Source organism: Lipomyces oligophaga (assembly GCF_038497815.1).
Source record: "Lipomyces oligophaga strain CBS 7107 unplaced genomic scaffold V1516scaffold_2, whole genome shotgun sequence".
Classification (NCBI taxonomy): domain Eukaryota; kingdom Fungi; phylum Ascomycota; class Lipomycetes; order Lipomycetales; family Lipomycetaceae; genus Lipomyces; species [Lipomyces] oligophaga.
In genome coordinates, this window is record NW_027117786.1 from 690,413 (window position 1) to 715,246 (window position 24,834).

Consider the following 24,834-nt stretch of genomic DNA (forward strand, 5'->3'; position numbering starts at 1 on the left):
TTATATGGACTGCAAATCTTGTAAGATCAACTGGTCAAAATAGCCAGCTCAATTCTTAATTCAGCATTATCGAACTGAATTTGGAAAACAGATCCCATACAAGCACGGACCAAATTGACTAAGGAGCCAATGGCAAAGAGTTATGAGAAGATGTGATTATGTAATTATTTCACCACAAATGTAAATTAAAATTAAATTAGCTTAACTTGATAGCGACGATCTTATTAATATTTTAATTTTGTTACTAGTCTATTGCTGTAAAATTGCGATTAGCTGAGCGGATTCAGTACAGCCAAGATAACTGGAGACAGTCGGTGCTCGGGATCAAGAAAGCGTATATAAGTAACAGGAGGGCCCACACAACCTCGTGTATATGCAGTAATCAGCAATAGTTTACTATAGTTGCAGTAATTCGCAATCATTCAATTACATTTAGTAGTAACAATGGCAGCCTACGTATCGATTTCCGCTACAAAGAAGAAGGAACTCCTTGCAGCAATTCCGAAAGAATGGATCGTCAGTGTTCCCGAAGATCAAGACAATCTCACCAAGTTTGCTGAAACGTGCGGTGTTTTGACTCCTGAGGAAGTTGACATTACGAGCAACTATGATGCTGTTGGACTTCTTGAGAAGGTGCACAAAGGCGAATTGACGTCACTTGCAGTCACGGTGGCTTTCTGTAAGCGTGCTGCGATTGCGCACCAGGCTATCAACTGCCTTACCGAAATCTTTTTTGAGCGTGCATACGAGACGGCTAAGAAACAAGATGCTTATTTCAAGGAGCATGGAAAACCCGTCGGACCGCTGCATGGACTACCGATTTCGATCAAAGATTCGTATAATCTAAAGGGAGTTCCTTCTGCTATTGGCATGGCAGCCTGGGCGCACAAGGATGAACCCGAGTCGTCGATGATTGTCGAGGTTCTCGAGGACCTTGGAGCCATCATGTATGTGAAGACGACAGTACCGCAGTCCATGATGGTTCTCGATACGCAAAACAACCTAACTGGTCCAGCCCGCAACCCGTATTCAAAGTACATCACTGCAGCAGGTTCGTCTGGCGGCGCAGGTGCCATCGTAGCCTTTCGAGGATCGCTGATTGGCATGGCGACCGACATTGGCGGTTCGATTCGAGCCCCCGCGTATTGCAATGGCAGTTTTGGCTTCAAGCCGTCATCTGGTCGTCTACCTTATCATAATATTAAAAGCTATTGGCCAGAGGGCGAAGATGTAACTGGCATTCTCTGCGTGGATGGTCCTATTGCCACCTCGGTTCGAGATCTCGAGCTGATTGTGTCGTCGATCGCTAAATCTGAACCCTGGCTCAAAGATCCATCTTGTGCACGTCTTCCTTGGATCGAGCCTGCGACTTTGGAACGTCCTTTACGAATCGGGTTGATTAGCATTAAGACTTACGAGCCGATTACGTCGATTCTTGCCAACTTTGTGGAAAAAGTGAAGGCTGCAGGACATGAAGTAGTTCCAATGGAGTTTCTTTATGGCAAAGAACTTAGCGATATTGCTACGGCTTTCTACAAGGCCGATGGAGGAATTTATCTGGAAGCTATTTGCAAGGAATCTGACGAGCCTTTAACCCAAGCCGTTCAGGAGGGAGGGCTTTACCCTTGTGAGCCCAGTGATTTGATCAAGTTCTGGAAGCTATCCCATGATCGGGCCGAGTTACAAAAGGCATTCTTGAACAATTGGCTCTCGACGGCTTCTCTAACCAAAGATGGTAAGCCCGTGGATGTAATGCTAATGCCTGCCCTCCCACAATTGCCCCGGCCAAAGGAGCCATTGACGAACAATGACATCATGCTTGCTTGGAACGCGTGCGATTATCCGTCTACGATTTTGCCGGTCGAAACAATTGATCTGGCCAAGGATTTCAAGTTTGAGTTTCCAGAGCCGACTAACGCTATTGAAGAAAGTTATGAACAGCTATTTCCGGCTGATCGCGCGAAGTCCTATCAGGGCTTCCCGGTCGGACTTCAAGTTGTTGGGCGGAAACAGGACGAGGCCGGTTTACTACAGGCGGCCAAGAAGCTTATGGAAGTTGTTTAATTGTGAGCTAGATTTTACAAACACGTAATATAGATAATATTTCTCGAAGCCTCTGTGTTCGTATACTTTCTGCCAAAATTCCCAATCCAGGTCAGGAACCGCTCAATTAGGAAACATCCCGATGATCGTGACGTTACTTAGACGTTGACCGGAGACGTTGCCCGGGACTTTGCTAGAGCTTGAGTCGGTGAAGAGAAGGTTTGTGTGATCTAGGTCTGAGACTGGTTTCTAGAGTGCCGTCACACCTGAAAAGAATTGGAGATTTTGGCTTTAGTGAGAGTGGTGGAAGTCTCTTCCGAACAAGATACGTAATGGTGGAGAAATATTGCATTTATCGCGACCGTAATGATCTTCAAGTAGATATGACGTATATCAGCTCTATCCAGTTCAGATTTGAGAGCCATCGACAATATAAATAGAGCCATATCTGTTTATCACACTCCTGAACAATTCTCAGATCACAGATCAATATACAGATCAATTTACTTATCGACCAATTCAATCAAACCAACTATCTACTTTTCAATATCTTAAAAATGTCTGACAGTAAGTCACCATCCTTTAAAAGGTCTATTTTATATAGCGATTCTAACAATTACAGTCGGCCGCAAACCTCTCTCCGACAAAGTTTCCGAGGCAGTGTATCCCGACTCGCAGAAATCTGCTACTCAGAACATCAAGGAAGGTATCACTGACGCCTACGATAAGGTTGCCCGCGACGTTCAGCCTGAGGAGGATAAATCTACTCTCCAGTCCGCAGTCGACAATGTCTCGGGTAGTGTGGACGACACCAAGGCCGACGCAGACAAGCACACTGCATCATTCCTCGACAGCGCTAAAGTCCAGGCTGCATCTGCTCAAGAGAAGGTTGCCGATGCTTTGAATGCTGCTTCCGAGTATATTTCCGGAAAGAAATAAGCGATTTTTATTTAATTGATTGTTATAGCATCAATACACTGTTACTGTTAATTTATATTAGAGAAAGTTCAGCTATTTGCGTATATAACTTTCTCAGCCATAAGGAAATAATTGAGACTGGAGCTGAGTCCCAGCTGAATCAAACTCTCTGATTTATTATGTAATCACATACTTCGTCCCAGTTAACCCAACCAGACGAGGGGGGAAGCGGCTAATTTCGAGCTGCTCGAAATGATAATTGAGTATATAAGCCAATACAACTCACTAATGCGCTCGACATATGTTCAGTTAGATATCTAGAGAGAATAGCCACATCTGAAATTTGCGAACAAGGTTGTGCGGTTTTGGATCGGGTTACATAGAGGATAATTGGACCACTTCCAGTTGACCAGCATTCGAATCTAAACTGAAAAATCAAGTTACGAATATATGATTTTCGACAATCTGCGGAAAAAGAAGGGACCCTCAGGGACTGTGGTTAATACGGGACAAAGCAATCATTCGTCTGAATTTTTTGGGTCAGATAATTCGGTCTCTGGTTCAAGTCAATTGGCCAAAAAGGGAGGGAAGAGCGGTCCTGTTCCTTTATTAAAAGCGCCTGTAGTACCCACAGCAGGTTCTCAAGGTTCGATTAGCGACAGTTCACGGAAGGTTACCGAACATGGCGATTATGGCGACCGTTCCCGTAGTACTACACATCTGACTCAAGTATCTGGAGAATTGACGTATGCACAACTCGAGGCCGAGATACAAAATAAGCATAACCAAGTCGACAGCCTCACTGAGCAGATTCTGCAACTTGAAGAAGAGAACTCGCGATTGCAACAAGAAGCGGAAGAACACGAACTTCAGAAAAAAGAGTACAACAAGTCAGTCATCCAATTTAACGAGACTCTGGATTCTTTGGAAAATGCACGTCAAGAAGACAGTGAACGAATCAAAGCGTTGAATTTGACCATCGAAAATCAAGCTCTTCGACAACGCAATCTATATCGACGAGGCGCTAAAACTGGAAAGGATAATGGATTTTATGCGCATCATTTTAGCGCGTTGGCTGAAACCTTGAAATATATGTGTGTATCCAGAAAGTCAGGTTTCCAGCCGACAGATTTCCAAAGATTTCCTGAAAAATACATTCATCTATCTGAAAATGTGTCCAAGATAAGATGTTACCTTTCTGAGTGGCTCTTCCAAGAAGTCTTTGGCAAGTACTTTTCGACTTGTGTTGACCCAAATTTATCTATTATTCTGAAGACTATGCAAATCCACATCGAAGCGCAGCAAACTCGACTTGGTCTTGATCTTGATTCCGGACCATGGCGAATTCTGACTGCAAACGCTTGTTACTCATTGGGTCATACTTGGTCTCAGTCGGTAGTAAATCCGCCCAACTGGGATTCCGAAGGTGACATGGAAACTTCGCTCTATTTTGTTCAGCACAAGCAACTCATTACCCAAAGCTTTCTCGATTGGTTTGCACCGTACTTTGAGCCTAACTGGTTTGATGACCAGTCTCATATTCCGCCAACACTCGACAGTTTGATCATAGAATCCTTGAAACTAATTAACTTTATTTCTGAAGATGCTCGCAAAATTGTTCTTCAAGACTGGCCGCCTGCGTCAGCCTACTCGTCCTCATTTATGACTGCGAAAGAAGAAAAAAAATCAGAACCGGTTTCGTTGGTCGAAGGTGCAGCAATCGGTGGAGCAGAATTTTTTACAATCATTGGCTACAATAATAATTTGGAACCCTCATTGATTTTCTCGCCAAATGTGTATGCGTTCAAGGTGACCGAATGATATATGGCTTTCTCTGTGTATTTGTGTTTAGAAATATATCTGCATTAGACCGAACTAGCTAAAGTAAAACTCGACTGCGTGTCGGGAAACGTTGTAACCAAACAGGCTGATTACGTAGAGAATCTGGGACGTTGGCATAATATTTTAAAAACGTGGTAAAACTTACTGAGACAGGGATAATTGGTAACAGAAGTAGCTCAGTACGTTCTAAAAATGGCAAAACTGACCAGTTAGGTATATTGAATAATAGATCAAATTACTTACTTGTATATCCCAAATATGTAATCACAATATAATAAGAGATGGCGGCAAAAAATAGAGTATTGCCCAAAAACAGCGACAGCCTGGAAATCCAGGATTAATACTATTCGAATCAATTCAGTCGTTCATAAATCACTTACCAATTGTCTTTGATTATAATTGGTAGCATGACAAATTGTAAAACATATAGCGCGAACCAGATTATTAGAAATGAGTTGCAATGCACATCGAAACAATATCTAATTGGATTAGCCTAATTTACAAGTATTTGACAAAAGAACTAACTTACGCCCATTCGAGAGTCGAATCCTGCTGCGCCATCGCCATTACTCCTCGAGTTTGCCGCTGACGAAGGAATCGAGGAATAGCAAAATATGCAATCGTAGAGATAATAGCACCGACAAGCAAGAAGTCAACCAGCACTATGTCAAACATGAGCTCAACAATGCTTAAGAAGCCAGGCGAGTATGCGACTCCCCACGCTACAGCGGTAAGCAGAAGAAATCCGGAGAGTAGAATGACAAACGATGGATCATCGCGAGCCCAAGAATTTTTTGTTTCTATCTTGTTAGAAAAGTTTAGTGTGCCATTATGCACGCCGGATCCACATACGTTTCTTTTCACCATTAGTTTCACTAAACTCCAGGTAGACAGTTAAATGCACTCACTCTGTAATAAATTTGACGATACACTTTTTTTGGTGCAATAAAAAGATAGCACACTTCCCAGATAGCCGTCTCAAAATCCAGTGTTGGTGGTTTCAGAAGCCTGTGATTGAACGTCAACAACTAAACTGCTCGTGTCCACTTTCAAACCAACGCACCTGCGCAGCACTACAGGTATCCGCATCGACACCGAATTGTTATTATATAATGCTTGACCGCCTCGGAATCGCGCATGCCGACGTGCAGATGAGATCGAAGACGTCGGCGACGGCGGCGAAGAAAATGCAGCCGGATGTACTCTTGAGGACACGGGATCTTCGTCCTCGTTTATGGGCAGAACCGTCATCGGGTTCCCAGTGTCAACAGAGCCTGTCAAAACAGGGCTAAGTGCCCTGCGAATAGCAGACATCGACATTGCGACGAGACTTTTCGATTTTGCTGCTAATGTGCGGTATTTGCTCCTCAGTTGTGGACTGAACCCTGTGCAGGAGCTAGCAATTAGTTTACTGGGACTCTGGCGGCTCTACGTACTCACAACGGATTTGTCAAGAACAAATTCTAAAATGAAACTTTAAGCTTACGAAATCAGATTGTCTGCTTAAATTCGAACCAAATTGATAACAGAAAATAGTAGAAATTTTAAATAAATGTGTTCGGCTTTGCAAGCGCTGGCAACTTGGGTGGTCGATCACGGCGGCCTGATCTCGCCTGAAGTCGAGCTCAGATTGGGTATGTAGGACTTAGTATGCTGAGGACTGCATTCTAACAAGACACAAGAGAGAAGTGGCAGCACGGCGTTCGCAAAGGTCGCAATTCCTTCCGAAACGCAGTTAATATCTTGTCCATTGAAACTAGTCATTGAATACGAGAAGGTACGCGAGTTCTGGAAACTTGAGTCACCGGCTGATCCAGTGATTGCAATACGATTGTTTCTTTGTTGTCAGAGACTTCGAGGACCGGCCAGTTTCTGGGACCCGTATATCAGCATACTACCAGATTCATTTGACACGCCCTTATATTTCAGCGACCTCGAGTTAGAGCTTTTACGCGGAACCAATATTTACGGCGAAATCGGTCTCAGGAGAGAAGCTTGGTACCAGGAATGGCAGAATGCTGTTACACTTCTTCCGACGAACGAGAACAAGGAGCTGTATACTTTCGAACTATATCTCTGGGCTTGTACTGTTCTGACTTCGAGGTCATTTCCGTCGAAAATCGTACTACCTAATAGTCCGTTGGAAAGTTATCCTGTGTTGATTCCGCTAGTCGACTCGTTAAATCATTTTCCAAAGACAGCAATCACTTGGAACAACGAATCGGATAAATTCACACTTATTTCAGGAAAGACTATTGCTCCAAGTCAAGAAATATTCAACAACTACGGTCCAAAGGGAAACGAAGAACGTAAGTGAAACCTGCTAATGAAACACATCATATTTAATTCGTCCAGTTCTTATGGGATACGGATTCTGCATTCCAAATAATGAAGCAGACATGGTTACACTCCGTCTAGCGGAAACGCATATAGACGGACCGAAACAAACCTTGATGGCAGAATATCGACAGAGGAATCCAAGACTGATATTCCATCTAACGCACGTCGATCCTTTACCGTTACTTTTGATCGAATATTTCCGTATACAAGTGGCAAACCATCGAGAAACAAGTGCTCTTTTAGCTTCACGAGATGCGGGATTGAGATGTGCACTGAGTGCTCTGGATAAATTGAGCTTGGCTTTGGGCGCTAAACTTGCGGCTATCAAATATGAAGGAATCGGAGCAGATGGTGAAATGGGAAGGGAGATGGAAATCAAAGCAAAATCTAGACGGAAAATTATTGACATGTACATATCAACCCAAGTTTCTATTCTTCGCAAAAGTCTTTGCGAAACGGACGTGGAAACAAACATTACTCAACTCAAGCAAATTGGCTGGATAGATTTAGAAGTGGCATTATCATATCAGCAATTCAAGCAAGACATTGAGGATGCCTTCGGAGTGAGCAGCGCAACGGAAATACGAGAATATCAATATGAAGATCAAGTTTTGATGCTATTTGTCTGTTTTTTAAAACTAACTAACAATGAGCCAGAATGGGTTGAGAGAATGTCCAAACATTATAGGGACGAAGAAGATATAAACGAAGCTGAGGAGGAACAATATATTGCGCTGATGGAGCCAATGATGGACACAAATGGTGAAGTGTTCAGCTCCAATCAGTTCACCACTGGCATGGTGTCATGGGCCGCGCAGGTTATCGACCAAGAGAGCGTGAACATCAAAGTTGGTGGAAAAGAGATTGTCGCAATATCTGACGGAAAATAATGTAATCGAGGAGTCACACAGTCATGTATGTCAATATTAATGAATCATCATGTTCACGAACTGGGCCGCTCTTTAAACATCTCATCAACCGATCCACCGACATACATCTTTAGCATCGACTCAGTGACTGGGACAACTTTGCATTTAGCTATTTTTCGACCGGTCCGTTCGTAGGCCTGAAATCTGTGGCATCCACCAAACCCAAAATACCAATCTTTACCATTCTTGCGCACTCGCAATATGTCAATTGGTGGTAGTCCGTCGTCAATAGAGTCCGGATCCGTGGTTTTCAAAGTCTCGATCATCCGGCTGATTTTCTCTTCGTCGAGAACGGGCATGATTGGCCTCCGAATAGAGTCGAGAGGCAGGAACGTAATATTGTTGAGATTTTTGGTTTGAATAGACATTCTATCTTGTGATTGACGATAGAGAAGAGAAAAAGTCAAAAAAGAAGCGCAATACTATTTTATATTGTTTGAATTCTGTAAGTGCCTGGATTGATCCGCCTATGGCCTTAGTTAATCGACTGATGATGAATCAAGGTCTGACGTCGTAGCACCGCCCTAAACCGAAGAGTCTGGATCTACGCTTGGTTTGTAATTTATTGTTCGGTATATGAGACTGAATAAGATGGCAGAGAATAAAATACGTATAATTAAAGTATGCTGAAGTTGCTATGGCGATTTAAACATCATCGTTCGATATTGATTGCTAGAAAATTGTAGTTATCAAGTTTGGATAGAAGCTTGATCAGAACGTGATCGCTGTTCTGTTTTAGGTAACTAGTCAACAAGATTTGAGCGCGAATATGCACAAAAAGTTCTTGGAGGAGTAATTGTTCTTTTACGCGTTTTGCATGTCTCATTGGATCAATAAGTTTTGACAATAAAGGCTTATACGACCTTATTCTGTATTTCAAGTAAGTATTCCTCAATCGTTTCCTTTTCTTGCATCTTCATTTCCCATTCCATATCCGCTTCAACCTCCATTTGCTCCACATTTCAGCTCCAACAATGAAATAGCCACAGTCATTGTTTTCTATCCGGCATTTCTATCTTCTTGATCTGAACTTGCTCATGTATATTCCGTTTTGTCATTCCATATCAGCTCCACCGTTTACTCTTCCTAACTCCCCCGTCATCCCCTATTCTTTACCCCATATTCCACCCACACTACTACTACGACGTTCAACTACAGACCAATCTCTGACCTCACGATTCTCATCCTTCTAATTCGACTTAAAACTATTAGTGCACAGCTCTCTGCTCGACCCGTACTTACGCCGGCCCGGACGGTCCGTGTCAGCGACAAGCGTCTCGTGTAGCACCTGCGCGCGTGCTGATTGGCTGAAATTGCTAAGGAGAAGGCCAGCGAATCGGCGCCCGCGGAGAGAAGTCCCAGCCAGGTCGGCCGCTGTGTCGCAATAGAGTCTTTCGCAAGTTCTTTTTCTACCGCACTCTTATATCTTCTACTGCTTTGTTTCATTCTCGCAGTTTCGGCCCTTTTTTCCAATTAGAAAAGACTCAATTGAACTCATTACACAAAATGGTTGCCTTTGCTGCTCGTTCCATGTTTGCACAGACTCAGCGTCGTGCATTCTCCGCCTCCGCGGCCTCGGTATGTGTTGCTCGATTCTCTGACAAGGCTTCTCTACGGAGACCAGGAAGAAACAGCACTGGAAATAGCAAAAACTAACCATGATTCTCTGCAGCAATACAAGGTCGTCGTTCTCGGTGCTGCCGGTGGTATCGGCCAGCCTTTGTCGCTTCTTCTTAAGCTTAACACAAAGGTTACCGACCTCGCCCTCTACGATCTCCGTGGAGCCCCCGGTGTTGCGGCCGATTGTTCGCATATCCCGACGGCCTCGACCGTCAGTGGTTACCTCCCTGCCGACGATGGCCTCTCCAAGGCGCTTACTGGTGCTGACGTTGTTGTCATCCCTGCCGGTATTCCACGTAAGCCCGGTATGACTCGCGATGATCTGTTCAACACCAACGCATCGATTGTTCGTGACCTCGCAAAGGCCATCGCCGACTACAGCCCTAAGGCAATTACTGCTATCATCTCCAATCCCGTTAACTCGACTGTTCCGATTGTTGCTGAGGTGTTCAAGTCCAAGGGTACTTATGATCCCAAGCGTCTCTTCGGTGTGACTACGCTCGACGTTCTCCGATCTGCTCGTTTTATTTCCGAGATCAAGGGAACTGATCCCAAAGATGAGCCTGTTTCGGTTGTCGGCGGTCATTCCGGTGTGACCATTGTCCCCTTGATTTCTCAGTCTAACCACCCCGACATTTCGGGCGAGACTCTTGATGCACTCACTCACCGTATTCAATTCGGTGGTGATGAAGTTGTCAAAGCCAAAGACGGTGCTGGCTCGGCCACTCTCTCCATGGCTCAGGCTGCTGCTCGTTTCACTAACTCCCTCCTCACCTCCTTCTCCGGTACCCCAGTCACCGAGCCTACCTATGTCGACTCTCCTCTTTTCAAGAGTGAAGGCATTGAGTTTTTCTCCTCCAAGGTCACTCTCGGCCCCAACGGTGCCGAGGAGATTCACCCTCTAGGACCTCTCTCTCCTTATGAGGAGAAGCTCGTCGAGGAGGCTAAGGAGACCTTGAAGAAGAACATTGCCAAAGGTGTTGACTTCGTCAAGCAGAACCCTTAAGTTATCTGATAATGTTACTTGATAATGTTATTAATTTTTCTTTCTCGTATACCAGATCGTAGAGTTTCGTATTTTTATAAATCTGATTATGTAATGATCTGGGGATGACTGTATGTAATGATACTCTCCCAAGTTTTCCCCGCATCCTATGTTTGTTGCCAGCATAAGATACGTCGTTCAAACATTTGCTTGACTGGCTACGAGAACTAATGTCGGTCAAATCTACAACTAGTTTAGATACTGAAAACTTACTGGTTGACGAACCTTCGAGCATGAGAAGCGTATCGATCACCAAGATCGATGGCGTGCCGGGGCAAGTTTACTATCCTCTCAGGACCATCACAAGCGCTATGCCCACACTGGACTCGACGTCAGTCCTACTGAAAATTAATGCTGCTGCTTTGAATCATCGGGACCAGTTTATTCGCCAGCATTTATATCCCGGAATCTCATTTGGCGTACCACTTGGCTCGGATGCGGTTGCGAGAGTCGTGGGTCTCGGCACCGGGGTCGCAGACTCACAGCTTCTCAACAAACGAGTGTTAATATATCCTGCTCGAGGATGGGTTTCTGCAGCGCAAGCACCTGAATCTGAATTTTCCATTCTTGGCGGGACGAAACTATATCCGACGGGCACATTTGCAGACTACGTGAAGATAGAATCGGCCAACTTGATTAGTCCTTGTCCACCACATCTCGACGATATTGCTGCTGCTGCTCTACCACTCGCAGGACTGACTGCATACCGGGCATTGTTCACACTTGGCGAAGTAAAACCTGGAATGACTGTTCTTATCACTGGCTCGGGAGGTGGTGTTGCTATGTTTGCCGTCCAATTCGCGAAAGCAATCGGCGCCCGTGTATACGTTACTTCGGGATCTGATGAGAAACTGGCCTTTGCAAGATCAAAGCTACAATCAGATGGCGGCGTGCTGTATACCTCTAAATCCTGGGGAGCCGATTTGGCAGTGATGTTTAAAGCAAATAATATTTCCGGCATCGACCTCGTAGTGGATGGTGCCGGAGGCGATTCGATGAATCAAGTGTTAAGACTTATGAACCTCGGCTCTAGATACGTTTCTTATGGCATGACCATCAAGCCGGAACTTTCATTTAGTATGGGCGCCGTCCTGAAACACCTCGTCCTGCTTGGTTCCACTATGGGGTCAAAACGGGAATTCGATGAGATGCTTGAGCTGGTGAGCAAGTATAAAATTCAGCCTGTGGTTGCAAAAACTGTTGTTGGCTTAGATAACCTTGAAGATGCATTCACCGCTTTAATGGATTCGCATCGTTTGGGGAAAGTTGTCGTCATTGTCAATGAACGGCTTGCCAAATCTAGTATATAACATCTCGCAATCAGTTTTGCTGATCATATTCAAACGATATTATATTATACAAATCTTAACGAATGCTAGCTAATGTCATGCCTTCTAAAAACGACGTCAGATCGTCTTTACGAACTTCAATTACCGAACTCTCAAAACTGTCAATCTTCACTCGCGCATGCGTTTCTCCAGCAACTTCTTGAAACACCAGACCAAATGAATTCCGTGCAGTTTCCTCTTCCTCTTCTTCATCTTCGTCTTCGTCGTCGCTATCCTCATTCACTACTTTTCCTCCCTTCTTTCGCATGAGAACACTTGCAGGTAATCCGACAACCGTATATGTATCTCTATCGCGATCTAGAGCGGCCATTACCATCGGAATCTGTCGACCGTCCTGCTCGGACTTGCATTCATTTATCCAGCATGCAAGGCGAACAAGTGTTAGAGGGTTAGTGAATAGTTCCAGATCAGGGCCATCTTTCAATACGGAAAGTCGAAACGACCGAAGAATGTGTACTTGGTTTTTCTCTAATAACGCCGTAGAGGTTCGAACGACTGCCTCTTGTAAAATTTTGGCGCGCTGAAGTCCATGCAGTAACAAGTCGATACTATACAATTAATGTCTTCTCTTTCCAATAAATTAATCGAGCTATACTTACTTATCCAGAGCATCCCATGATGTCCAGAAATTCTCAATCCAGTTCTCCTTCACTGCATTCCAATCAAGATCCTGCTTGGTTGTTCCAGCCGAAATTCCTTTTACGATGTTTTCCTTGTTCTCTACCACCGAATGGCCTTTCCCGCACTCCAGTAATGCCGCAATGCCCTCTACAGCATCCCCTGCACTTACTATTCCCCTGTATCCAAATTTCCGCACGACGCCTGTCCTGACGACATTGCCAATTCCATACACCTCTGCTACACCTGAAAGCCGGTCTTTCAACTCACGCTTCAAGGATACGTCAACATGTGTCCATTTTTCGCGAGCAAGTTGCAGTGCTATGCCCATTCGGGCGAGCATCTTGTGGAGTCGCTTCAATCCGTCATCAGTCCATAATAGTAGACGCGACGTGACATACGAAGAATGAATCATAGAATCATACAGCGACCAGTGACGCATGAGAAATAATCGGTAGTCCGGCTGTACAATCAGAGTGCTATCGTCTGCAGAAAGTTGGCTGCTTGCAGATGGGTTTAATCGCTTGACTTCGTCTCGAAGAAGGGGGAACAGCCGACGATACAATTGTGGTGATACTTTATCAACCGCCGTTGTGCCCACAATCGACAACCATAGCGAGGAATTTGAAGCTTCGCCCAAAAAAGATAGTAGTGTGTACATCTGCGACGCAACAGGTGTCGAGTACGAAGTTCCTCGTGCGTAATATAACCTCACGGTTTCCTGACATTCGCGCCGTAGTTGATGCTTCGCCGATTTTTGTCGTTGAGGGATTGGAGATGGAGAACGTGACGAGGACGGTGATTTTCGTTTGCCAAACGACGATATGGTGTTTGTCTGCTCAGACTTATCATCATCGAAATTTTCAGTGTCTTGGACCGCATCGTCATCTATATAATGATCTTCTAACTTATCATCATCATCATCGTCATCATCATTATCCCGGTCTGCATCGCTGTCACTGCTACTGCCAGTATCACTCTCCTCCTCCTCACCAAGTAGCATCATGATTTTTATATATGCATCACGTTCTTTATCAAGTAAACCGTCGTCGACATCACCATCGTCAAAGCAGACCACCTCATTTGTTCCGAACACGTTTTGTAAATTCCAAGGGCGATGACTATCAAACACGTAGATTTTTCGCCGTACTTGTTTCTCCCGTCCATCGCTCTCATTAATTTCGTCACTCTCCACGCCCTCATTTGACGTCAAATAATCTTCCAAATCAATGAGGGCACCGCACCCGATCAGAACCACCGTCGTCACGTCCGCTTCAAGGTCACCATACGTAGCCTTCAACTCCGCATAGCCAGTCACAGGACATATACGATGTGGTATCAGATCCCGCTTCAAGATCCCAGCAAAGATCTTGGACGCGCACAGCGCATCCACGTCCAGACAGGCGACAAACACAACCATTCGACATGTCGTGTGGGATGCCGTCGAGTTGCGCAGTGCTAGATACGTCGTGCGATACGACGCGGGCGGAACGTGCATTCTAAGCCAATAGTTCCGCTCCGTATCTGTTTTGTATCTTTGGATGTGGATAAAGAATCTTAGTTGATCGATAAAAGTTGTATAATGAAGTCGTAATGCAGCGTGGGAGAATTAGACTGGAAACGCGTGTAAGGACGCGTCTCCTACCAAGCTTTGGACAGGTTATCTAGACCCTTGGTTTCCAGCCATAATTGATGGGAGAGGTTCTCTATTAGACTTGATTCAACATGATTACAAAAATGCAGACAAATAATAAAGACTGAAAGATCAATAAAAAAGAGAAACAAACTAATACAAAAAATTCAAATAAGTACAATCAAATTCAACAAATACACGCAAAAGGATTGCACAATTTTGCAAAGAACACGAACAAACTGTGCTACAAGCAACTCATACTCAAAAGAAGTAGAACAGGTGCAAGGATGCAGAACAACAATCCCATTTTTCTTTTTGTCACAAGCACATCTACTTTGTACATTTCAAAGGCGCAAGCATCAAACATGATTTAAAGCAGATATTTTAGTCCTCAGCAACAGCAGCTCCCGTCGCAGGAGATTCAGCAACCTCGGTAGTGTCGGGAGTAGCAAGAGGCTCTGCGCCATTGCCATTGGTTTTTTTACCCGACTTCTTCTCTCGGGCTGCACTAGCGATCTCGGCTTCCTTTTCAATCTTGTCGATTTCATCCTGTGCCTTCTTAATGTTGTCTTGCGTGACCTTGTCCTGGTTGTCTAAAAAGTACTGAATTTTGGCCTTTAGAGCGTCCACGGTGGTCGGCACTTCTTCACGGCTCATGGGAACGCCAATGTTGAAGCGCGACAGTGTGGAGACAACGTTAATATCTAGTGTAAACTTTTCCTCTTTGGACTTATTCTTGGCCGATTTGTCGCCGCCTTTCTTCTTTCCCTTCTTACCAACAAACAGAACCTCATCGTCCTTGAATTTATTGCTTATAATCTCGGTGTTGGCTGGCAACTCAACAAGGCGGCTTGCAGGACCAGTATATAACGATGTTGTGGTAACAGATTCCACGGGCTTTTCCGTACCAGCAAAAAACGTGAGCAGCGACTCAGCCTGAGAGATATCGGCCGCATATGCAGGCTGAGAAGCGGCTTCGAGCTTAACAGCAGCACGTCTCATACGTCTTTCACGTTCCTGAGCTTCGCGTTCTGCTCGCTGGCGCTCCCAAAGTTTCTGCTTCTCAGCTTGCTCATATTTGTTAAAGTCTCTGCGCTGTTGATAGAAGTCGTTCTTGAACTTGCGGAGATTGCTATAAGCTTCTTCGCGCGCCTTACGGGCCTCATTGCGCTGCTCGATCAGTGCAGATCGATTCTTGTAAACCTTATCAGTTTCTGAACGGATGGCATTGAGCTCGTCGCTAATTGCCTGATGCTTAGAAGAAAGCTCTTTGGACTCTTTATCTTCTACTTTGGACCGAAGTTCAGACACTTTAGCCTTTGACTCGGCAATAGAAGCGTCCAGCTCACGGATGCTATTGAATCCATTACGGCTTCGCTTGAGCGCCGAAATATCACTGAGAAGGCGTTTTTCTTCGACAAGTTTCAAAGTGCCAGTATTGACCTGAGCTTCGAGCTTCTTGATGTGAGAGTCAAGTTCGTCGACAGATTTGAATCTTAATTTCGATTTTGCATTCACAATATCCTTAATCTAATTCTGATTAGCATTCTTGGATCAATCAATATAATTAGAAAATTTGAACAATACAAACCTTGCGCTTGATGTCTTCGTCCAGCGTTTTAATCTCCTCGAAAACTTTTTTGTTAGCGTCACGGATCTCGCCCTGACGCTTCTGAACAGCCTTGAGCTGGTCCCGCAACTCCTGACCCTTTTCGCTATGGCCCGAGTCTGTGGAGAGTAGTTTGAGCTGGCTATTAAAATATTCCTAACTCATTGTTAGCATATCTAATGTAAAAAACGATTCTGTGGACACTTGTTCATCTAGACTTGGCTGCAAAAGAGTGCAGATTCCAGACACAAATTTCCCCAATCGAATGCTATATGTAAACTGTCTCACAAAGTAAGACACGAGCAAACACGCACCTGCTTTTCGCTCTTCACCTTCAACTCCTTCTCGAGCTTCTCGATTCCCTGCTCGAACGCTGTCTGGTCGGGCATGACCGGACGAGCAGTCAGCTTGGTCGTAGCCTTGGCCGTGGGAACAGCTGCCGCGGTTGCTGTCTCTGTCTCTGTGGCCATTTTTATCAGATGAAATACCAATTGGCTCTTTCGATGTAGAAATTCGCACAATTGCTTCAAAATATATCAAAAAAAATTATGTGCGAAAATTCACGTTTAGCCGACCAGCGACTGACAGGGCAGACTATAGCGGCGGGTAGTATTCAGCCCGATTATGCGTAAATTTTGTACCAAATGTCATGTGACCATGTGAATTGGGATAAATTTCTCATTGATGGTGAACGGTAATCAAAGATTGTTGTGAAAAGCAATCAGCTTCGTTCTGTATTGTTTCCTAGGTAATATGGATGATCCAGAAACTAATGCTTCACGGTTATGGCGTACATATAGGACTGTGAAGGAGATGGTTCGTGATCGTGTAAGTGCGTCTTTTGTGTAGCTGTAGGATCATTCCATCGCGACAGAAGCTTGAAATGGGCCACGAAATGACCTCTCAAATATGGCATATTAACGATGTACAGGGATTCGATATATTACAGGAAGAAGTTGATATAACTCTTGATGAGTTTCGATCGCGAGTATGCGACTCCATGGGAGTTCCACAGTATGTTAGAGTCTATTAGTTTAACGTACGCAAGTAATGACATTTTAGACGTAAGCTCATGAGCTTCCATGCAAATCCCACTGCTGAGTCGCAGGAAAAATTCCCGGACCTTGGCAGCATGTGGGTTGAATTTTGTGATGAAGCTGCTGTCGGTGTCAAGACTATGCGCGCGTTTTGTTTACACATTATGGAGAAGTCATTTTCTGTTGGTATCTTCATCTACCAGAGTTCTATCACACCGTCTGCTAGTAAGATGATTCCAACTGTGGCACCAGCTACAATCGAGACCTTCCGTGAGGCAGATCTACTCGTCAACATCACGCATCATGAATTAGTTCCAAAACATCTGCGATTATCGACAGAAGAGAAAAGACTGTTGCTAGATAAATATCGTCTGAAAGAGAGCCAGCTTCCGCGGATCCAGCGCGAAGATCCAGTTGCTCGATATCTTGGTCTGAAACGTGGTAACGTGGTCAAGATCATTCGCCGTAGTGAGACAAGTGGCAGATATGCTAGCTATCGGATATGTCTGTAACATAGATTTAATAATTATAGTTGGGAGTTATATACAATTTGACCTTCCAATGTCATATATACAATACTGGCCATTATTTTTTCAAAACTCCAGCCATGCCAGCCATGGCCCTGAGTAATATCTCTACGTCGGCCCCCTTTTGAATGGCAGAGATTGGCAATGCCGGCCAGCCCAAATTGTCAGTGAACTGTTCCAGCTCCTGATAAATCTGTTCGGTATTTGGTAAGTCTGCCTTCGTTGCAACTACTAGCTTTTCCTTCCCATCCAGCCTAGCTGGGCCAAGTTCGTTCATCAAGATCCTTAAGTCGGCAGCTGGATCTTTGCTATCAAGGCCGACAACAAAAATAAGACCTTTCGAACGTTCAATATGCCTTAGAAACTCTATACCCATACCTTTATCGAGATTAGCGCCGGAAATAATGCCTGGAATATCTGCTACGGTGAAATAATCGTCTACTTCGCTCGGATCTAGCATGATAGTACCGACATACGGTTTCAGCGTCGTAAATTCCCAGTGGCCAATTCGAGGTTTCGCGTTGGAAATAGCGCGCAGAAGAGTGCTTTTCCCAGCATTTGGAAATCCAACTAGCCCTAGGTCGGCGAGTAGCTTTAATTCAAAGTTAAAGACCCCTTGTAAGCCTCCTCGCCCGACAGTAGCGAACCGCGGGTTCCAGATGTTAGTTGAATGGAATCTCATGTTTCCACTGCCACCTTTACCACCTTTGAGTAGTAGCACTGGTGGACCGGTTTTATACAAGTCAATGCCGTCTTCAGGAAATGCATCCTCCATGCGTTCGATCTGGTCCTGTTTGCGATCCGTTCCGTACTTTTTCTGTTTGAGCTCTTGGAAAAACTCACGCTCCTCGTTATACTCCTCAAACCCGCTTGAATGGATCCAGCCCTCTCCAAATTTCGCATTCTCTCGGTGCAAGCTCACCTCAGGGTCTACCGTGATGTAAGTTCCCACAGGTACCTGTAGCACAAGATCCCGTCCTGCTGCGCCGAACATTTGCTTCGACATTCCGCGGACACCATTATCAGCGACGTATTGTGGCCGTAGCTTATGAAGAGATGATAATCCTTCAACTGCCTGTACATACACATTCCCGCCATCTCCACCATCGCCTCCGTCAGGTGGGCCCTTAGGCATTCCTTTCGCTCTAAGAAACGAGACAAAGCCGTTGCCTCCGTCACCAGATTTTAACTTGACTCGAAACACATCGCGGAAACGTGTCCCATCTTGCCGGACAGGATGTCGAGGACGCCGTGGACCACTAACCAAATATTTTTTCAATAACGGATTTTTCAAATGTTTCTTCACGTCAACTATATGTGTTTCTGTGTACTGCTCGATGTCAGGTACATTTGCAAAGTCGAGTCCAGTCTCTTCGTGATCCGGTCTTTCAGCAAGAATTGTTTTTGTTGTTCTTTCAGCTAATGTGTCCTTGTCTTTCTCTAGCTCTCTCTGCCATTTTGAAAGCTGTTTCCACGGATCTTCGTCGTCTCCTCCTGGTGGTCCTGGTGGTCCTCCTCGATTCAGCAGTGTCTTGTGCACACTAAAATACCGCTTGGAGCCCGCAATTATATCTCTTTTACTTACTATCCGCACTATCCACAATGATACCGACAGCATATTGAACTGTCTACGTTTCTTCTATTCGTTTGGGCTTGCAATAGACAAATTTAAAACTGAGAACCCGGGAGATTTGGATCAAAAATACTCCTACGCCGCATCAAAATCAGCAAGCCCACGCCATCTTGGTTCAGTTTTGAATATTTATTATTACGATATTAGACAGATATATGCAATTTAAATATTATTTTGGAATCAAGTACGTAGAATAGGAAGCGAGATCATCGATTACGCGCCCAAGAACGCACAAAGTCTGCTTTACTGGTCATAGCAAGTTCAGGCCCGAGTTTTTTGATCCGGCCCAAAGCACAAACTCCGTCAATACAAGCTGGAATACTTTCTACAGCAGTGCCGACACGAACACGAGTAGTCCATAGATTCCAGCGAGCCATTACTCGGATCAAGTAATGTAGCGCTGTCTTTGGCGGGATTGGCGTTGTGATGTCCGGAGGAAGATATCGTAGATAGGATGGGAACAGCGAACCATTGAGGTCGTTTTGGATCATTTGAAATGGCGAATGTAAAAACCCGCGGCCATTTGTAGTAGTGCCCTCGACAAAGAAAATGACTGTCTTTCCCTGTGCCTTTGCCTTAGAAGCATGCTCCGCGAGCACCATAGTAGAGTTTGACGATTTAGAAGGAAGACCAAGTGCGGATTTGAAACATTGGCTTGTCGAGTAATGGGATATGCTCCCATCGCAGGAAGGAATGAGGAAATAGCAGTTATATCTATCTAGTCAGTACCAGCTCAGTTACGATAGCAATCAGCACCACGACTTAGCTTGACTCACAATGTCATGTACACTAACGGATCTAAGGGCGAAATGAAATTAGAAATCACAACATCACCCGGTCTAGGACCGCAAAGCAAATTTCTTCTTGCTTTTGTCCGGGCTGGTGCTTTGACGGCCGGCCTATTTCCTTCGAATTTCATCGAAATATTCCAAAGACCGAGGATGGCAAGTAAGATTCTGTTACACCATCTCTGAACAGTCCAGGACCTGACGATGCCGATCAAGGCAAAATAAATCAACATCCAGATTATTAGGAGTGGGATTTTGATCAGTAACGAGCAAAGTACGAGTAGTAGAGTCGCTGCTTTCGTGATAATTCTCAAAATGCTTCCTTCAGACGAACTCGACGAGAACGTCGATGAGGGATGAGGTAGAAATGGAGCTATACCTGTTCCTTTGTCGCGCCATTTCGAAAACTTTTCCATATTAAAATTTGCTTACTGTGCTTCTTCTAGCTTTCAAACAAGTTATATGACTGATTGCTTGTATTTCCAATTTGGATAACCTGTATACAAAGAAGGTAATCCTCGTCTACACTGTCCCGAGTCATCGATAAACCTTAATCAGACAATGGAAGCAGGCAGAGAATGCATACAAATGCATATAATACCTGACTATTGCGATAGCCGAGATCAAAAGAAAAATTAACCAATTTATAGAATAAAATAAAATCCAATTGAGCTACTTTAATTCATCTTGCAGCTCGTCTGGTGACGAAACTGCTTGATTTGCTTCTCATGAGCTCATCGACACGTGGGCAATCTGAATATATTTTCTTCCAGATCCATTTGCTGCTAACTCCCTCTCTTCTATGCACTCCCTGGGCAGTCTCACTAAAATTCAGCCGAAACTGAGCCGAAACTGCTAATTCTGTGTCAATTATGACGTACGACACGAAGGAGAGTGCATTACATTTTCTCAACGCATATCCGCGCCATCGTTGGCTTTGGAAACTCGGTTCCATGACAATAATGTCGCTTACAGGAGTCTTGTCAAGAGGATTTTTGTACGGCTTCCATAACGTGAAAACAACCGGCCTAAATGAGTTTCTCGAGACGCTCGATCGGTCGCGACTTGATAAGAGGACAATGCTGACAGGTATGTGATCTGGAGAATAGGTATTCTTATAGAACTAACAGATTCCAGTGTCCAATCATATTTCTGTGTATGTATATTTCATCTTATCCTAATTGCAACAGTATCTGATAGGTCAACGTAGAATTGACGATCCTCTCATCTGGGGATTAATGCCCTTGAATCGCATGTTTGACCCGAAGAAACTTCGCTGGAGCCTTGGAGCAGCCAATATTTGCTTTGGAACAAAGTATACGAGCCCAACAAAGACCCTACCGAATCTTTCTCTCGACTCACACCTCTAGATTCACTTCCTGGTTTTTTTCGATGGGACAAGTATTGGCTACGTACAGATTCGGAGCAGGTCCCTACCAGGGCTCTGTCGACTCTGCAATACATCTACTTTCCAGTCCCTCCCCTTCAAAGCCCTTTCAGTTCCCCGACAGACCCCTTGTGTCTCAATGGGTCCACATCTTTCCCGAGTCACTCGTACACCAAGCCTATCCTCCACACAAAACAACCATGAAGTACTTCCACTGGGGGGTTTCGCGTCTCATTTTAGAATCCGCTTCGATACCGGTAATCGTTCCCATCTTTCATAATGGACTGCAAGACGTGTTTCCGGAAGACCGCGAAAAATGGAAGTACTTGCCTCGAACAGTTATTTTCCCTAAACTCTCAAAATCGAAACGTTTAAATCTGTCTTTTGCATTTGGCAATCCGCTGCCTGATGACTATTTCGCCACTGAGCGAGCCGAATGGAGCAATATTCCTCTAGATCAATATGATGGCGATGCAGCCAGAAAGCTACGGTCCAAAGTTGCAGCTAAATTACGCAAGGCTGTAATATCAGCTCGCTCATTACTGGACTTACCCGAGGAAGATCCCAGACTGAAAGATCCCGCGTTTTGGGCCGCTGTGGACGAGTCCAGTGGAATTAAAACAGCCGGCAAATACGCCATCAATCCGGTCAAAGTCATCGAAAAGGAAGGCTGACAGGCTGTACATAAAATATTACCTTTTATCATTATAATATATTGTCTAATCTTTTCCATAATTAAAGACCTCTTTCAGTGTTATGACACCGCACTCTCATTTCCTCTTTGCGGGTCCGATATGCGTATCATTCACAAGCGTTGCAAACCGTAGTGAACTCAACGTCTCTGGAACATGGCTTCTAGACGGTGATACATTCACAAACATCAAGGTTTTGGAATTTCCTCCCAACGAATTTTGTAGTAAAAATGTCAACTATTGTTGTTAAATCAAACTATGTCTGGACCAAAGCACAAATCAAGCTTACCTTAGAATTCCTATATGGAATATGCGCCCTATCTTTGTTTGACGCTAAGGCTGTAATCACATCTCTCAAACAACTCAAACTCTTGTTGATGGCCATACTCTCACGCAGTCGCTCTCCTGCCGCCTGTGTCTGCGACTGCCGCTCGGATCCGGCAAGATCAATTAAATTTAGCGTTCCATCGCGTTGTTCCCCCGTCTTACTATTCTCTCCCTGTATAGTCAACATGAACACGCTATGTGAGCGGGACGACCGCTCGTTGACTTTGGTCGCTGCAACTGACCGATTCCTATTGGCCTGTCGAATTATACTTGCAAACTCATCGCGTCTTGTCAAAGTCACTGTTGTTAGTCCTGGAATATATACTTGTTTTTTGTCGGTCCGAATCTCAAGTTTCTGCTTATCAAACGTTTCGGGAGTCGCTAATAGATCATTAATGCTCTCGTTATAGATCTCTAAAAATTGACCGGTGAGCTGGAATGTCCATCCTTGTTCCTCAAGCTCTTCAGAATTGCTGAATATTTGCTCTATGGCACGAGGAATTATCCCATCTTTGGAAGACCTGGAAATTAATACTGCATCTACACTCCCTCAAATTGCACTTACATTGTAAACGTTTTTCCTGATCCTGTCTGACCGTAACAGAAAATACACACATTATATCCATCTAACGCACTTTGAACAAGTTGTGCAATTTCGTCAAAAATATCGGCATTGGTAGCTGTTTCCGAGAACACTTTATCAAAACTAAAAAAATGTTCTTTTGTCGTCACCGTTCCCATAGCCATTCCAACTGCGCTTTCGTTACTCGGAGTGGTCAACGACAGCTCGTTCCCAGAGCTGTCCGCGTCCGGATAATGGATTTCCGCCGTATCACTCTCAGTCTCTCGCGCGGGTCGAACTCGGCAAAAAACTCGGATGTTACCTTTCAGTTCCTGGACTTGATTGTGAAGCATCCGCCGAACCGTTTCTTCCTTGACCAACTTGTCCTTCATTTCTTGTCGAGCTTGTTCGGCCTGCTTTAATAGAATCTCCAACTCGGTAATTCGGCTATCTCGGCTTTGAACTTGACTGGTAAGAGTACCCACATTCTGCTCCAGTGATGCCATAGAGGTTTGTACTTTCGATGAGCTCTCAGATTGCTCAGCAATAGCTGAACGCAGTCGTGCACTAGAGTCTTGTTCTTGCCGCAGTAGATCACTGGTTCGCTCAGTCATCGATCTAGCCATCATTAATTGCACTTCGATAGCTGCTACATCCGACTGACATCTCTCACGTTCATCTTCAATGGCTTTGTGTGCCTTATTCAATTGTTCTTGTAAGGCGACTATCTGTTGCTGAAATTCTGTGGTCGCCTCCCGTATTCGCACCTGGTAGTCTGCTTCAAGCTGTTCATATGCTTGTCTATTCTGTGCTACAATTTCTCTGTGCTGGTCTTGGTATTCCTGGTCTTTCCTCTGCAGCGCATTGTTATGTTCGAGTCTGATCAACTCACATTTCTGGTCGTATTCATGCTTTAGTGCTTCTTCCTGTTGTTGGACCAACCTAGCTTGATCTTCAAGCTGAATTTTATATTTTCGTTCCAGATCTTCAACTTCTCGACAATGCTTAACTTGATCATGTTCAAGATGGAATGTAGTTTCTCTAATTTCACGCTGCAAATCGATGATTTCAGATTCCAGTTTACGCTGGTTCAATTCAGATTTTGCTCTTTCAGATTCGAGTAAATCCGCACGAATTTGTAATTCTTGGCATTTCATATTAAGGAGTTTCTGATCTTCAACTTTCAAAGCCAAATTCTCATAGTGCTGTTCGACAGTTTCCAAGCGAGCTTTGAGGTCCCAGGCTGCGCTTGTCGGCGCTGTACTAACCGAGGTAATTCTCCCCCCAGAAGCAGGAACCATTTCTTGCGCACTTGTAGGTCTAGACATAGGAGTATAAGCAGCAGCATTATTCTGCATCGGCCGTCTCATAGAAGTCGCTGATTTTGCTCGAGCAGTAGAGACAGCTCGCTGGGAACCCGTGACTGTCGTGGTGACTGTTGAGTTGACCTGAGTTCGCGGAACACGACTATTTATAACTGCCGTAGCCAGATGTCGCTTCTGAGCTGTCATGGCAGCACTCCGAACGGGCGTAGAACAGACTGTCTGAGATTCTCTGCCACGAACTCCGGTTGAGCTGAACAGTGACTGCATTCTGGGTGGCCCGACAGCCATATTTGTTATTTCTGGACCAAGTACGTGCAGAGCATCTTCTTGACCGGCAGCTGTACGTTTACACCTTGGCGATACTGCGGTGCTGACTGATTTCTGTGTTCGCTGCGGAATCCGCGATGAGATGACTGCCGGCGTCGGGGGAATCATGGAATGACTTTGAAAGGCAGACGAATCCGCATTGTGATTGAACTCGTCCATTGCGAAGTCTGGATCCTTTATAATCCTGAGTATTTTAGTAGCAGTATCACAGCTATCCGCACTTCTTCCGCGCAATTTCTAGTTTGAATCTATCCAAAGAACCACTTAATCGTACTTAAACTAG

At 44.7% G+C, this 24,834-nt stretch overlaps 15 protein-coding genes across 15 annotated transcripts; 8 read left to right on the forward strand and 7 right to left on the reverse strand.

Annotated features, from left to right (window-relative positions):
* The first annotated feature begins 294 nt into the window (after positions 1-294).
* On the forward strand, positions 295-2,510 carry V1516DRAFT_670671 (amidase signature domain-containing protein). The gene has a single exon (XM_066921417.1). It carries the CDS (start codon positions 445-447, stop codon positions 2,062-2,064), a length of 1,620 nt encoding a protein of 539 aa, XP_066778836.1. The 5' UTR covers positions 295-444; the 3' UTR covers positions 2,065-2,510.
* V1516DRAFT_633749 (heat shock protein 9/12-domain-containing protein) lies at positions 2,511-3,079 on the forward strand. Its single transcript, XM_066919981.1, has 2 exons — positions 2,511-2,610; positions 2,666-3,079. Exons 1-2 carry the CDS (start codon positions 2,601-2,603, stop codon positions 2,980-2,982), a joined length of 327 nt encoding a protein of 108 aa, XP_066778837.1. The 5' UTR covers positions 2,511-2,600; the 3' UTR covers positions 2,983-3,079.
* V1516DRAFT_670676 (uncharacterized protein) lies at positions 3,080-5,079 on the forward strand. Its single transcript, XM_066921418.1, has one exon. The coding sequence runs from the start codon at positions 3,412-3,414 to the stop codon at positions 4,780-4,782; it is 1,371 nt and encodes a 456-aa protein (XP_066778838.1). The 5' UTR covers positions 3,080-3,411; the 3' UTR covers positions 4,783-5,079.
* V1516DRAFT_699910 (UNC-50) lies at positions 4,810-6,054 on the reverse strand (the record flags this gene model as incomplete). The annotated part of the gene is made up of 7 exons (XM_066924118.1): positions 4,810-4,905; positions 4,949-5,004; positions 5,047-5,126; positions 5,184-5,282; positions 5,333-5,607; positions 5,712-5,811; positions 5,867-6,054. 7 exons carry the CDS (start codon positions 6,052-6,054, stop codon positions 4,837-4,839), a joined length of 867 nt encoding a protein of 288 aa, XP_066778839.1. The 3' UTR covers positions 4,810-4,836.
* Positions 6,055-6,355: 301 nt separating this feature from the next.
* Positions 6,356-8,060, forward strand: V1516DRAFT_699914 (uncharacterized protein; the record flags this gene model as incomplete). The annotated part of the gene is made up of 3 exons (XM_066924119.1): positions 6,356-6,437; positions 6,486-7,112; positions 7,159-8,060. 3 exons carry the CDS (start codon positions 6,356-6,358, stop codon positions 8,031-8,033), a joined length of 1,584 nt encoding a protein of 527 aa, XP_066778840.1. The 3' UTR covers positions 8,034-8,060.
* Positions 7,641-8,533, reverse strand: V1516DRAFT_670688 (ParB/Sulfiredoxin). The gene has a single exon (XM_066921419.1). It carries the CDS (start codon positions 8,438-8,440, stop codon positions 8,087-8,089), a length of 354 nt encoding a protein of 117 aa, XP_066778841.1. The 5' UTR covers positions 8,441-8,533; the 3' UTR covers positions 7,641-8,086.
* Positions 8,534-9,485: 952 nt separating this feature from the next.
* Positions 9,486-10,747, forward strand: V1516DRAFT_670691 (lactate/malate dehydrogenase). The gene is made up of 2 exons (XM_066921420.1): positions 9,486-9,650; positions 9,745-10,747. The coding sequence occupies exons 1-2, from the start codon at positions 9,579-9,581 to the stop codon at positions 10,696-10,698; spliced, it is 1,026 nt and encodes a 341-aa protein (XP_066778842.1). The 5' UTR covers positions 9,486-9,578; the 3' UTR covers positions 10,699-10,747.
* Positions 10,748-10,970: 223 nt separating this feature from the next.
* V1516DRAFT_694690 (uncharacterized protein) lies at positions 10,971-12,047 on the forward strand (the record flags this gene model as incomplete). The annotated part of the gene is made up of 1 exon (XM_066923957.1): positions 10,971-12,047. One exon carries the CDS (start codon positions 10,971-10,973, stop codon positions 12,045-12,047), a length of 1,077 nt encoding a protein of 358 aa, XP_066778843.1.
* Positions 11,823-14,392, reverse strand: V1516DRAFT_670695 (CDC45 family). Its single transcript, XM_066921421.1, has 2 exons — positions 12,686-14,392; positions 11,823-12,634 (listed from the first exon to the last, which is right to left on the reverse strand). Exons 1-2 carry the CDS (start codon positions 14,200-14,202, stop codon positions 12,103-12,105), a joined length of 2,049 nt encoding a protein of 682 aa, XP_066778844.1. The 5' UTR covers positions 14,203-14,392; the 3' UTR covers positions 11,823-12,102.
* On the reverse strand, positions 14,393-16,517 carry V1516DRAFT_647242 (uncharacterized protein). The gene is made up of 3 exons (XM_066920202.1): positions 16,261-16,517; positions 15,929-16,102; positions 14,393-15,867 (listed from the first exon to the last, which is right to left on the reverse strand). The coding sequence occupies exons 1-3, from the start codon at positions 16,414-16,416 to the stop codon at positions 14,722-14,724; spliced, it is 1,476 nt and encodes a 491-aa protein (XP_066778845.1). The 5' UTR covers positions 16,417-16,517; the 3' UTR covers positions 14,393-14,721.
* Positions 16,518-16,668: 151 nt separating this feature from the next.
* Positions 16,669-17,582, forward strand: V1516DRAFT_670699 (RNA polymerase). Its single transcript, XM_066921422.1, has 3 exons — positions 16,669-16,774; positions 16,878-16,960; positions 17,009-17,582. The coding sequence occupies exons 1-3, from the start codon at positions 16,700-16,702 to the stop codon at positions 17,493-17,495; spliced, it is 645 nt and encodes a 214-aa protein (XP_066778846.1). The 5' UTR covers positions 16,669-16,699; the 3' UTR covers positions 17,496-17,582.
* Positions 17,487-19,158, reverse strand: V1516DRAFT_670700 (P-loop containing nucleoside triphosphate hydrolase protein). The gene has a single exon (XM_066921423.1). The coding sequence runs from the start codon at positions 19,126-19,128 to the stop codon at positions 17,569-17,571; it is 1,560 nt and encodes a 519-aa protein (XP_066778847.1). The 5' UTR covers positions 19,129-19,158; the 3' UTR covers positions 17,487-17,568.
* A 35-nt stretch (positions 19,159-19,193) lies between these two features.
* On the reverse strand, positions 19,194-20,832 carry V1516DRAFT_670702 (uncharacterized protein). Its single transcript, XM_066921424.1, has 2 exons — positions 19,920-20,832; positions 19,194-19,857 (listed from the first exon to the last, which is right to left on the reverse strand). The coding sequence occupies exons 1-2, from the start codon at positions 20,345-20,347 to the stop codon at positions 19,350-19,352; spliced, it is 936 nt and encodes a 311-aa protein (XP_066778848.1). The 5' UTR covers positions 20,348-20,832; the 3' UTR covers positions 19,194-19,349.
* Positions 20,508-22,053, forward strand: V1516DRAFT_670706 (uncharacterized protein). Its single transcript, XM_066921425.1, has 4 exons — positions 20,508-21,020; positions 21,069-21,087; positions 21,142-21,246; positions 21,302-22,053. The coding sequence occupies exons 1-4, from the start codon at positions 20,804-20,806 to the stop codon at positions 21,990-21,992; spliced, it is 1,032 nt and encodes a 343-aa protein (XP_066778849.1). The 5' UTR covers positions 20,508-20,803; the 3' UTR covers positions 21,993-22,053.
* On the reverse strand, positions 21,999-24,817 carry V1516DRAFT_670710 (P-loop containing nucleoside triphosphate hydrolase protein). Its single transcript, XM_066921426.1, has 3 exons — positions 22,903-24,817; positions 22,300-22,858; positions 21,999-22,247 (listed from the first exon to the last, which is right to left on the reverse strand). The coding sequence occupies exons 1-3, from the start codon at positions 24,708-24,710 to the stop codon at positions 22,089-22,091; spliced, it is 2,526 nt and encodes an 841-aa protein (XP_066778850.1). The 5' UTR covers positions 24,711-24,817; the 3' UTR covers positions 21,999-22,088.
* Positions 24,818-24,834: the final 17 nt, after the last annotated feature.